General features: G+C 36.3%; 2 protein-coding genes across 2 annotated transcripts in view; one reads left to right on the forward strand and one right to left on the reverse strand.

The window, feature by feature from the left end:
• The window catches only part of NALF1 (NALCN channel auxiliary factor 1), a 608,806-nt gene that overhangs the window by 209,407 nt on the left and 385,559 nt on the right, over positions 1-13,840 (reverse strand). The gene's annotated exons all lie outside the window — the stretch shown is intronic.
• LOC129071209 (ubiquitin-conjugating enzyme E2 D3-like) lies at positions 6,524-7,114 on the forward strand. The gene has a single exon (XM_054574385.1). It carries the CDS (start codon positions 6,549-6,551, stop codon positions 6,903-6,905), a length of 357 nt encoding a protein of 118 aa, XP_054430360.1. The 5' UTR covers positions 6,524-6,548; the 3' UTR covers positions 6,906-7,114.

The following is a 13,840-nucleotide window of genomic DNA, read 5'->3' on the forward strand; positions in this document are numbered from 1 at the left end:
ATCCATTATATACCTTTTCACTTAGATTCTAACATGTTGCATTCTACTGGTTTTCTCTCATTTTCTCAAGTTCCCTGTGAGTCTCCTCATCTTTCTGTTGGTATGTCCAATATCTCTGGGCATCTTTGAACTTCGCTCTTTTCTATCTTCACTTGTTCACATTGTGATATCATGCAAGCAATGGGCTTTTGGCTGATGATTCTTCAAAATATTTCCGCCGCATCCTCATTCCTGAACTCTAGACTTGTGTCTCTAGAGGTCCACTTGCTGTTGCTACTTGGAAGTCTAATGGGTACTCTAACGCGAATGATCCAAAACTGAACTATTAAATATCTTCCCTAAATACATTTCTCCTTTGGCCCTCTGTATCTTCTTGAAGAAGCCTAACCCTTTGATTGCTCAAGGGAAAACTAAAAATAAAAACTCACTCCAGTTCTCTTGTTTCTCTCACCAAACATCCAGCCCATCAGAAAACCCCAAACACCTCCGTGGCACCCACTTTACGTGGGCCATCATTGTCTCTCACCTGAAATTCTGCTCAACAGTAGTGCATTTCAGGAATGGGTCAGAAAATATACTTAGTGTGTTGCAGTCACTTCAATAAACAATAGAAAAGAAAACATTGGAGTAGAATTGGCAATATAAAGGTGTTGTACTTTGTGAGGGATTGTTTTATGAAACTGTTATTCCTGATACAAACATATGCAATACATACACACATGCATATTTATATTGGGTTACAATGTAAAATGGACTTATTACGGTGGCTAATGATAAAAACATTTGAAGGATGCTGCCTACAATCTATTATCCACACAGCGGCCAAAAAAATCCTTTCATAATAAAAGTATGAACTTGTCTGTCTCCTGTTCAATCTTCCCATGGCTTCTACCATTACAATCCCAAATCCTTGTCCTGGTGCACAGGACAGCATGACCGCAGCCGCTGGCCCTGTCTCCAAACTCACTACTTATGTGGTTATATCACTTTGCTCCAGGAACACTGACTGCTTTGCTGTTCTTGTAACATATTTAGCAAGCACTCTCCTGACTTCAGGTTTTTACATTTGCTCTTTCCTCATCCTGCAATGTTCTCTACGTACGCCCTCATGATTACTCTATTATCAGAGAGGTATTTCCTGTCCACACTAGTTAAAGTAGCAGCACTGTCCCAAATATTATCCTTCTGTTTTTTTCTTCATATCCACACTGATATGTAATATAATGGTTTTTATTTGTTTGTTTATATTACATCTCCACCCATTAGAATTTCAATGCTTTAAGAACAGAAACTTTGTATGCTTTATTCATTGAGGGGCCCCAGTGTCTAGAACAGAATATGTGCCTGGCACATAATGAGGGCTTAATCAATATTTGCTTAATGAATATATACATTTCATTTCAGCTCATCTGACTACAAAACCTAAACATTTAACTTATATAGCTTTTCCATGCATTAAGAAAATTAGACACAATTTGAAATTGTTAAAAAAAAGATGAGAAGCAATTTATGATTAAATGTGAAAAGCTAAATTAGAAGTTGAGAGAAGAAAGTAATACAGGACGGTAAAATATTTGATGTTTTCATAGAGAGAAGGGAATGAAGTAAACCCTAAATGATGGCCAAGATAGGCAGAGATCACAGCATTCAGGGAGAGATAAATGGTACAAGTTTAATGATTACCATTTTTAACTTAGCAGGCAATGCAAGATTCAGTCTCATTTTTAATGACTTACTTTCAGCATTAGCATTGAAAAATAGACAGACTTTCCTGTTGTTATTTTCTGATTTCCAGCATTATTAGCATTTTCTTTCCCCAATGTATAAAAGTAAACATAGGCAATAAAATTTGAATAAAATCTACTAAAAGAATCAAGTGGTAAATATGATCCAAAGTGAGACAGAAATGTAGACAGAGGTCTGTCAAGTCAAGACTACATATGCTCGATTGGGAGGATAATGGCAATATTCAATAGCCTTGGATGATCATTTATAAAGATCTGGCCCTTATGAATTGAAATAGTAACTTTTGGAAAAGATTTAGAAATTAAAACACACACACACCCCCACACAAATAACAATTAACCCTGTTACAACACTTGCCATATTTTTCTGGCCACAGAGTAGGAAGAAAGACTCTAATGTCTTAGAAGGAACGGTAAACCATATTTTATATGGCACTTAAGTGCAGACAATCTGGATTTTGTGTCGTTCATTTTCAGAATATTCACTTCAGCTATGCCCATATTTTTATTCAAAATTATAAAAGGGGGAAATAGACACCAGGCAAAGAATGACAATTCTGTATTTTGAAAAATATCTATGCAGAGCTACAACTTCTATGTGTATTGAAGACATTTGTGCTAGAAGAGACGTTAAAATTCTCCATCCAAAGGAGTGTCACAGTCATCAGACTTTCAAGAATAGTAAGATTTGGAGATGGAAGATGGTACAGTAGGTTGAGAGTCAAAAAATTACCAACAGAAATGCCTGGAACTGGGCATCCAATTAGTTTAAGCTGCATTTTTAGAATGTGCAAGAAATACATTTCCTTTAGTAGCAAAGTTACATTTCAGCTTTTAAAACCCTAGGGATGGTTTGAGCTAACTCTCATGAATCCTTAAGGGACGGTTAGAAAGGAATGTGAAACTCAAAGAAATGTAAAGACATTTAAGGAAGGTGGTGGATTTTCCTTTGTTGCAGGGTTCATGACACATTTCTTCTGGGAATGCTTTGTTGCAATCCTCCCCGCAGGTTGAAAGTAAAATATAAAACCTGGAACTGATTTGAAATTATGAATTTATTCCTCTTTCAGACATTAAGGTGTTCAGCTCTGATTGTAAGCCAAGTGCTGTGCTAAGCACTGCAAACAAAATAGAAAGCAGTAACTGGTCCATCCCTCATGGTGCTTTTCTGCAGCAAGGAAGGCAGATACTGGATAAATGACAACAACAGTGATAAACATCACCCAGAAGAACAGGAAATCTTAGGGGATCAGAAGGAAGAAAGAACAGCTATATTTTCTGAGCACTTACAGTAAGCTATGAGCACACACCTTCACCTGCCACTACACATATGATTGCCTTAAACACTGCACTGCTGCACTAATGTAAGGTGGGCATTGCATGTAACTTCCCAGAAGAAATCACTTTTAAAGGATGAGAACAGCTATGCAGGTAAATGGGACTGGAACAGAGGGGCCATTCCAGGAAGAGAGGACAGCCTGAGATAAGGTCCAGGGAAATACAGTAGAATGCCAGCAAGAAGCTCATTCGGAACACCCCTGCAGATTCAGAGGAAGAAGGATGCGGGGCGGGGGTGTGGGCTGTACATATATTGTGGGGGACAGTGTGTGGAAAAGGGGGCAGTTGGAGTTGAGGCCAGTGGTGCTGGCAAAGATTTACCTCTCTTTTTTGTTTTATCCTAAAAACTATAGGAAACCACTAAATGATCAGATGTGCACTTTTAAAAACCTGACAATCCATGAATTATTAGGATCTGTTCAACTCAGAATTTCCCAGCTAAGTGAGCTGTGACTCCAAGTGACAGACAGAAACACCATAAGGTCCAGATTTCCACACACTTAAATGATAGTTTCCCAGATGAAACTCAGTTTTCTCTGAAATAACTAATAACAACAGTGGCTAACACAGTAAAGATTTATTTATACCAGGCACCATGCTAAACATGGCACAAAAATCTTCCATTTAATCTTCAGCATAATGCTGCCGATCAGGTACTATTATTATCTTTTAATGGATAAAAACTTGTATACTAGTGATATTAAAAAATCTTGCCCAGATTTCCAAAAATTAGTAAATGATCATCTTGTTTTGGTAAGTATTACAACTGTTGCCTTTAGGGAAGCCACTTCTTTGATCATTTCAGACTATAATATTGACTGTTGCTGCCACCGCATTTTATTATTGAACTCAGCTCACTAGCTGTACTACCTTCAACAGTGCCATATATTTCCATAAAGGAGAGGAGCAGCATATTGCTTGCTATATTTGTGTCCCCTGCAGCAAGTCACAATTTCTCTATTGCTGAATTCATATTGCATTTAATGTGTTTTGCACATCATTGTCACATAACATTATGTCTGCAACAAAGCATAAGAAAATTGTTCAGTCAGATGCTGTCTCGAAAATATTTTCAAAACTATAATTTGAAGAGAAGGCGTTCACCACCCAACACATTAACCAATGTGGCACAGTGCTATGACTCTAGTTATAATATACCACAAGACAGCATCTGGCATAATGAAGTCATCTTAAAAAGGAAGAAATAGATTTTATGCTATAGGTACCAGCAGAATCTTCATTTTTAAGAGTAAAAGAAATATGCCTGTATAAAGGTGTGTTTTAGCAAAACTCCCCTCTTCTCATTAGGGAGATACTATGAGAGGAATTTCCCATTGTGTGTGATCTATGAAAGCCAAATAAATCTTTATAAACTTAATCTGCATTTTTAAAATATATTAATAGTATTCTTCTTGCCAAAAGGAGGAATATGCTTTCCAGAACCAGTTAGAAAGGAATATAATGCAAATAATGAATACTCCCTTTTCTATCTGCCAAATTAAAACAAAACAAAATGCCTTTGCTTTTATGAGAAATAGGTAACATTCATTACTGTACAATTTATGCTTATCTATTATCATATTTTAGCAATTGGTTCTAAATAAATAAACTTGAAAAGAATAATTAATTACCCTATAAGTGTATGTTATTTGCAGTGATGAAAAGGTTAACTGCTAATAGTCTTAAGTTACTCTTTAGGCACAAGAAACAAAATTTTTACATTTAAATCTCATCCATTAACAAGGCCTCTTTGCATATTACAGCCAAATAATAAGTAAATGGGAAAAATGGCAAAAGCAAACATTAATCTTCTTAAATCATTTCTGTACAATTTTTAAATTATACATGTTTAAAAATAGGAATAATATAGCCCTGGCCAGTGTGGCTTAGTTGGTTGGAATGTTGTCCCCATACACCAAAAGGTCGAAAGGCTGAAAGGTCACAGATTTGATTCTTGTTCAGGTACCTGCCTAGGTTTGGGGTTTGGCCCATGGTGGGAGTGCATGCCTACAAAACCAGTTGATGTTTCTTTTTCACATCATTGTCTTTCTCTCCTTCCCTCTCTTCCTTCTCTCTATAAAATCAATAAGCATGCTCTTGGGTGAGGATTTAAAAAAGTAGGAGTGATGTGATTGAATTGTGGATACTAGTTAATTGAAGTAAAATTGCATGACAACCAAAAAGGAAAATATCTCATCCACTTATTGTCTATTCTTCTCCTTTTGTGAATCAACTCCATGTATTTTAGTAATTTTTCTTGAGACTTTTTTTTACTTCCCGTTGATCATAGATTAAGGATATATATAAAGAATATGTATAAAGACTGTCATGTATATTGCTATAACTTGTTTCTCAGGTTATCATTCAACTTTCACTCATTTAAATGGTAATCTTTTTTGCAGAACCATATTTAATATTTTGTTTTAAAATTTTTATGTAGTCAAAATTATATATTAAAATAATTTTAAATATATTAAAATAATATATTAAAATAAAATATTAAAGTAATAATAATATGATTTAAGAAGCCTTTCTATACTGAATATTATTTTTTTAGAAAACCCTACAGATATATTTACTGTATTTTTATGTTATTTTTTTAATGTTTAAATATTAACATTAATTTGGTAGAAGTGTGAAGCATAATCCAGTTCTTTTTATCCTTTTTAATTCCTTTTTTCTCTTTCTTTCTTTGAATCTTTATTTCAAATGGCTACCCCATCATCCCAACTATATTTATTAAGCAATCAATATTTCTTTCATATTTGTAATTCCATTACTAATATGGTTGTTTTTATGTGCTCTCCATTCTGTTCTATGACCTACCTGCCTGCGCATGTGCCAACATCACCGTCACTCTAGATGGCTTGCTAAAGACAACATTGCCAAAAGCTAACTCACTGAAGGATAAATAGGCTAAGGTTATAATTCATTTAATTTACTAATTTACTAAAATTTTGTTTCTTGGATAAGTGTCCTAAAAGGGCTCTGTGGATCTAGGGCTCAGGGCACTGGGTCTACAGAAGTTCCTCTCAGTTTTCTCAAATTCCTTCCCTCTGTGCTCCTCAACTTCCCCACTTCCTAGTTTAATTTTTATTTGACAATAAAAGTGTTTCCTTTCTCTGCAGACTGAATTTAAATTTAATATATGTATTAGATTTAAGATTAATATTTTGTAACACTGAGCTTCACATCGAGAAGTTAATGTTTTTTGCATTTTTTTTCTTTTTTTGCCTCAAAATCCCATAGCTTTCCTTCCACAGATTCTGGATTTTCCTTGTTAAATTTATACCTATATGTTTTAAGAGAAAGTGTTATTGTTTTTAAATTATATTTGTAGCTCATTTTTCTCAGTAACAGATATAGAACGATAACACATATATTTATATATTTCTTTAATTTTATAAATTTATTTATATAAATCATATAAATGAACAATGTTCTGCAGGTCCAGTTGGGGATGATATGTTTCATTGGCAAGCCACAATTATGGGACCTAACGACAGCCCATATCAAGGCGGTGTATTCTTTTTGACAATTCACTTTCCCACAGACTACCCCTTCAAACCACCTAAGGTTGCATTTACAACAAGAATTTATCATCCAAATATTAACAGTAATGGCAGCATTTCTCTTGATATTCTAAGATCACAGTGGTCTCCTGCTTTAACTATTTCTAAAGTTCTTTTATCCATTTGTTCACTGCTATGTGATCCAAACCCAGATGACCCCCTAGTGCCAGAGATTGCACGGATCTATAAAACAGACAGAGATAAGTACAACAGAATATCTCGGGAATGGACTCAGAAGTATGCCATGTGATGCTACCTTAAAGTCAGAATAACCTGCATTATAGCTGGAATAAACTTTAAATTACTGTTCCTTTTTTGATTTTCTTATCCGGCTGCTCCCCTATCAGACCTCATCTTTTTTAATTTTATTTTTTGTTTACCTCCTTCCATTCATTCACATGCTCATCTGAGAAGACTTAAGTTCTTCCAGCTTAGGACAATAACTGCTTTTAGAAACTGTAAAGTAGTTACAAGAGAACAGTTGCCCAAGATTCAGAATTTTATATCCTCAGTAAACTGAGACACACAAAGTGAACTGATTTTACTACATATTTGGTTATAGAAAATGTATTTATGAAATTAGCTGTATTTAGTACATATGCTATCTTCATAAATAGTTTTAATTTTTTATTATGAAAGTGAAGGATCAGTGAATTAAAAGAATAAAAAAGATTAATCAACAAATATATCAGCTCCAAGATGGTAAAATTTTATTGGTTTTTACATCCACTTACAAATGCCCAACAACCTAAGGAAAGAAATGAGGACCAAATTGAGAGATTTTTTTCTGTGCAAAATAAAGTCTCTTCTGCTTGGAAACAACAGTACATACTGTACTACCTAGGCTGAAACAGATTTAGGATGTGGTGGGCAAAAACTGGCAAGTTTTCCTTCATATGAATCTTGCTGACAAGATAGCAGATTTCATTATCCTGAAGAAAAAAAAAAGCCTTGAAACTTTCTAAAGCAATAGAAAGATAATAGTTATGACATTTCACCCAAATTAATCATTATTGCCATAACAGACAGTTTACTCTGAATATGTGGAAAATTAAATTTCATGATCACATCATGTGGTATAGTTTAGCTTCCCTGTTACTGTAAATATAGTTTATATTTACACCTAACTTTTCATTTTACTTTTCACTTAAAATCATTTGTAAGATTTTTTTGATAGACATACACACATTACATGTTCTGATATGTCCTGGCATCTTAGTAGGTTTTCTAGGGCCTAACTACAACATTGAGAAAGCCTGGTTTGGCACATAAACTCTGGACTGTAAGTGAGATTTATTATCTGACATTAAGACCTACTTGAAATTAAAGCCCTCCCCCATGTTGTCTGCAGTTATTCACTTTCCCATATATGTGTCCTTCATAACAGTATTTGCATATTTCCTTATACTATTTCTTACACTTGCATTGTCCTATCTCAATTTAACTTTATTCAACATACACTAGAAGGAAGAAATCATTCCTCCCTGCCTCTGAGAACTTATTGTTGAACTGAATCCACCTCTCCAGGACTCTTGGAACCCTGTCACACTGGAAGCAGCTTGCTCCAACATTCCCCTAGCCATTGTGGGAAAACTTTCCTCTTATCCCTGATACCCGCCATCACAGCTACTTTGGCCATTCAATTTCTTACAATGGATCTCTGATGCAATGCTTTGCTTAACTTTTTTTTTTTTTAAGCACTTTCCTTTCTTTCAGTCATCCTTCCTAATAATGTCAAAATTATTTCCTGGGATTGGCTGGAAGACATTCTGAGTAAACTGTCCCTTGTTTTACTCAAAATCACCCTTCTGTTGGACCCCTAAGCATTGTCTATGCCTTTGAATATTGATTCTAGTTTCTCAGAGTGAGATATTTTCCTGTCTATCAAGTATTGACCTTGTTTGAGACCCAGATATCAACCACATCGACCTTCCAAGGGTATCTCAGGCCTTCATCGAAGTCAATATCTATCATCTTCATCTAACAATACCATATGTGTCTAGGAAATTTCAGGTGCAGCTTACAATTTCACTGAAACTGAATTTCTGTAATATTTACCATTTGTGCAATTTAATCTTAATATCTAGTTGAATACTTCACTATACTAATTTAAGCCTTTGTGTTTGTGTCTTCCTGACTCAATTGTAAGATCTATGAGGGGGTATATTGGACTTATTTCTATCTAGCACAGTGGTACAGATATGGCTATAACAGCTCCACCCCAGTCATGTAGACTTCCTACCTCCTCTCTTGTTGTGTCACCCAGATGTTAAAAAGGCAACAAAAGTTTAAAGATGTAAAACATGGTTATCTGACTCCACCACTTTTCTATTATTTTCAAGAATGCATGGGTGTAAAAATAATGAAAAAAAAATTTCACTCATGGTAGTGCTATGGTCTCTATGAGCTTGCCCTAGTAAAGACAGGCTGTGGTTTTTAGTCATCTGACCCCTCTATGTTCTTTAGAGAAGATTCCTATTGATGGTTTCAGGTGACTCTTGCCTCCTGGTATTGCTGCCCTTGTGTGATCTTCTCCCCTTGGGTGTGGGCAGGGCTTCCTATCACATTTCTAATGAGAAGAGTATGGCAAAAGTGACGTGATGATGTCATATTTCTTCCAAGGTTAGGCTTAAGGCTTGATTTTTCTCTCTCTCTTGCTTGCTCACTCAGATTAATTCTCAGGAAAGCCAGAAAGAAGTGAAATGGAAGGCCCAGGTGAGAGCCTGGAAGCACATCTGTTCCCAATGGAACATTGAGATGGCTGTGAAATCAGCCACACCACAAATCCATAACTGTAGTCACTAGAGAACCTGCAGCCAGAAACACCCAGCTAAACTGTTCTGAATTCCTGACCCACAGAAACTATGAAATAATAAATGTTCCTTTTTCTCAGTTGTTGAGTTTTGGAATAATTTATATGCAGCAAGAGATAACTAGAACAATCTAGTTCTAATACATATAAAAGTAATACTAATGAAATAAGATACTCTAAAAATAAAAAAATAAGTGATCTAGTATCAAAATTCTTAACTTTTTCCCAAACAACTGTTTGAAAGACACTAAATTTTTATCTTCCATTGCCTAATATGGCAAAGAAAAGTAAACAGCAGAGTTTCACTTAAGATCAAGCTAAGTATGCAAAATTGTAATGCTACTCAAATCCAATAAATAAATAAATAAATAAATAAATAAAATGAAAGCATCAGTAGAATTTCTTATATTTCTGAGGTAAGGTTAATTTGCCCCATAAGCAAAGTAGAGATTCATTAAACTGCTTATGTTCTGAGTAAATATTATTTTTGTTCATAGGAGTTTGTGCTTGTTTATGGTTCTTTCTGTTGGGAAACATCCTGTCTGGTTTCATGGACTGTAGCCCCACCAACAGGCGAGAGGGCCCCAAGGCTGGAAATCAAGGAGGCTTGGGAAAACAGGCCACTGAGGAGATGAAACCTGTCCCCCTGGTAGGGGTGCAGCCCCTGCCTCCCTCACATCACCCTGCCTGGCCCTGTGATAGTCAGTTAGTCAAAGATGGGTAAGATCTCTCATGAGGAGAGATGACCTAAGACGGACATAGCTGGTATGGGCAGCAGACCTGGGGGACACAGAGAAAGGGTAAAAAGGTCAGCACCCCTTGGCTTGGCTTGGACATAGCTGAGTCCTCATTCTATCTGAAAGAAGTCTCCTTATCTCTTGGTGGCTCTGCCCCACCTACTGGCTCAGGCTTGAAACAATACTAAAGGCTGGTATAGTCCTAAACTGGATCAGGTGGTTCCCACGGAGAAATCAGGCTTAGAAGTAAGTTCCTCTGAAGCATGCTTTGTTCTTCACACAAAAGCTATGATAACTGGCTCATACTGGGAAGGAGATTTACATTATTCATAGATGCTGACCTGAGGCAGATCTCTTGTGTTCTTTCAGTCGTTATCTATGATCTCTATCTGTTTTCTGCAAACATAGCTTTTTGACATTGACTGATGAGCTTTCCATCCATACCCCTGCACATAGGGTTCTTAATAAAAGCCTTGGGACATGGGAGCTTGGGGCCTTTTCCACTAGAGGGAAGAGCCATATCCCCTCTCTTGATGAACAGAGAAGTGTTTGCGACAACTTGTATTTATTCCCCCCATCCGTGACAAACCTGGGACGGACTCTGTGGAAATCAGAGTCTGGCCTCCCACCTCAGCTGGCTCTGGACAGTAACCTTCAGATCCAGGAATGCCCTTCACGGCATTCCCCATGGCACCTTCTAGTTTTGGTTTGTAGATTTATAGATGATTCATTTAAAAATAATTCTCCAATTACAAATTGATCAAATAGAAATATAGTTATATTATTTCATTAAAAATCTAGAATTTCGAGGCTATGTTAGAATGAAAATATTCTACATAATATCAGTTATTTGGTGTATCACATAAGCCTATACTAAAATGAGGCAGTTTTCTGCATATAGGCCATGAGTAATATTAGTATAAAGCTAATCCTCAAGCTAATCCTAAAGCTAATCCACAGAATAAAAGGACATTAGTTTTGAATTAGAAACAATTGAGCTCAACATAAATGAAATTGACTCTTGTAGGATGCATTAGGTTTCAGCAGGGCTTCAATCACAGATTGGAAAACTACTGAGTAAAGCTCTAATTAGGTGGTTAAACTTTGAGATCACTTTAACTTCAAAAAGTACTAGTAAGATAATTAAATGATTCAACTTCCAGCCAAGATGGAGGCAGAGGTAGCTACACTTTACCTCCTTGCACAACCAAAAGAAGGACAACAACAAATTTAAAAACAAAAACAAGAACTGCCAGAAAATTGAACTGTATGGAATTCCGACAGCCAAGGAGTTAAGGAAGAAACATTCATCCAGCCCAGTAGGTGTGATGGAGACAGGCAGCCAGGGCAGAGAGGATGCATGGCAAGGCGGTGGCTGGAGGACCAGGCGGGCCAGGCAGCTGCTGGCAGACCAGGTGGTCACATATTTGCATGCAGATGAACTGGGAGGAACAACTGGGGAGCAAGACAGACTGTGCAAACCAGGGTTCCAGTGCGGGAAAAGAAAGCCTCAAAACCTCTGGTTGTGAAAACCTGTGAGGGTTGCAGTGGCAGGAGAACCTCTCAGCCTCCCAGGAGAGTTCATTGGAGAGATCCACAGGGTCCTTGAATGTACACAAACCCACCTGCCCAGGAATCAGCAGAAAAGGGCCCAATTTGCTTGTGTATATTGGGGGAAGTGATTGAAAGCCATCCGAGAGCTGAGCAAACAGTATTGTTCCCTCTCAGACCCCTCTCCCACATACAATGCCACAAAAGAGCAACCTCAGAGCAGGTTGCCCCACCCTGGTGAATACTTAAGGCTCTGCCTTTTGCAACATATAACAGGAGCACCCAAAGAAATATGGCCCAAGTGAAAGAACAGATCAAAGCTCTAAAAATAGAACCAAGTGATGAAGAGATAGCCAATCTATCAGATGCAGAGTTGAAAACACTGGTAATCTGAATGCTCACATAAATGGTTGAGTATGGTCACAAAATGGGAGAAATACGAAGTGAAATTTAAAAAAAAAAAATTGTACAGGGAACCGACAGTGAAGGGAAGGAAACCAGTACTCAAATCAATGATTTGAAACAGAAGGTAAAGATAAGCATTCAACCAGAACAGAATGAAGAAACAAAAATTCAAAAACATGAGGAGAGGCTAAGGAACCTCTGGGACAACTTTATCGATCCTACATCCAAATAATAGGGGTGCCAGAAGGAGAAGAGGAAGAGCAAGAAACTAAAAACTTACTTGAAAAAATAATGAAGGAGAACTTTCCCAATTCAGTGAAGGATACAGACTTCTAGGAAATCCAGAAAGCTCAGGGAGCCCCAAAGAAATTGGACCCAAGGAAGCACACACCAAGGCACATCCTTGGATGATTACATTATCCAAGATTAAAGATAAGGGGAGAATCTTAAAAGCATCAAGAGAAAAGGAGACAGTTACCTGCAAAAGTGTTCCCATAAGACTATCAGATGATTTCACAAAAGAAACCTTATAGGCAAGAAGGGGCTAGAAACAAGTATCCAAAGTCATGAAAGGCAAGGACCTATATCTAAGATTGTTCTATCCAGCAAAGCTATCATTTAGAATGGAAGGGCAGATAAAGTGCTTCCCAGATAAGGTAAAATTAAAGGAGTTCATCATCACAAAGTCCTTGTTATATGAAATGTTAAAGGGACTTATCTAAGAAAAAGGAGATCAAAACTATAAACAGTAAGATGACAACAAACTCACAACTATCAACAACTGAACCTAAAAACAAAAATAAAAACAAACTAAGCAAACAACTAGAACAGGAACAGAATCACAGAAATGGAGATCACATGGAGGGTTATCAGAATGGAAGGGGAGGGGGGAGAATGGGGGAAAAGGTACAGGGAATAAGAAGCATAAATAGTAGGTACAAAATAGACAGGGGGAGGTTAAGAACAGTATACAAAATGGAGAAGCCAAAGAACTTACATGTACGACCCAAGGACATAAACTAATTGGGGGAGAATGCTGGTGGGAGAGGGGGTATAGGGTGGAGGGGAATAGAGGGGAGGAAAAAAATGGGACAACTGTAATAGAATAATCAAAAAAAATTTCAAACTCCCAAAAATAATTAAATGATTCAATACTTTAAATTTCTTTGTTTAGTCCTTCTAAATCAATTCCTTTCAAAATATTTAATAAACACTATATAAAACATATTTAAGACAAAAGAGGCAAAATTATGAAATATTGTGTAGGTATCTTACACACTAGCAAATCAAATAAGCTAATTATTGAAGTATTTCTCTAATTTTTAGTGTTAATAAAAATTTGTATCTCTTGTTATTTGAAAATACAAATAAATTGCTTTCTGGTTAATTCTAAAAATAATTTTTAAAAATTAGGAGTCAGTTTGCAATGGAATGTTGGTATAACAATTTATTTATGTGTTACTTCTCTGGTACTGAGAGGACCAGTCTCAATATATTTGCAAAAGTACAAAAATGAAAAGTAAAAAAAAAAATAGAAGTGAGTTTGAGTTTGTTCTCTACAAAGGCACATGGCCTCTTTTCTATATCCAGTTTCAATTGATACTAGGACACTATAGTTATAGAAATTCAACTTCATTGTTCCCCAAAGAAAATTAAGATATGAATACTATTTCAAGTTGA

The sequence above is a fragment of the Pteronotus mesoamericanus genome, unplaced genomic scaffold, assembly GCF_021234165.1.
Source record: "Pteronotus mesoamericanus isolate MK-2021 breed Mesoamerican mustached bat unplaced genomic scaffold, CSHL_Meso_final contig_26, whole genome shotgun sequence".
NCBI classification, from domain to species: domain Eukaryota; kingdom Metazoa; phylum Chordata; class Mammalia; order Chiroptera; family Mormoopidae; genus Pteronotus; species Pteronotus mesoamericanus.

What these genes read in the sequence shown, in the direction of transcription:
- LOC129071209 (XM_054574385.1), top strand. Translation starts at nt 6,549, where the DNA reads ATGTTTCATTGGCAAGCCACAATTATGGGACCTAACGACAGCCCATAT.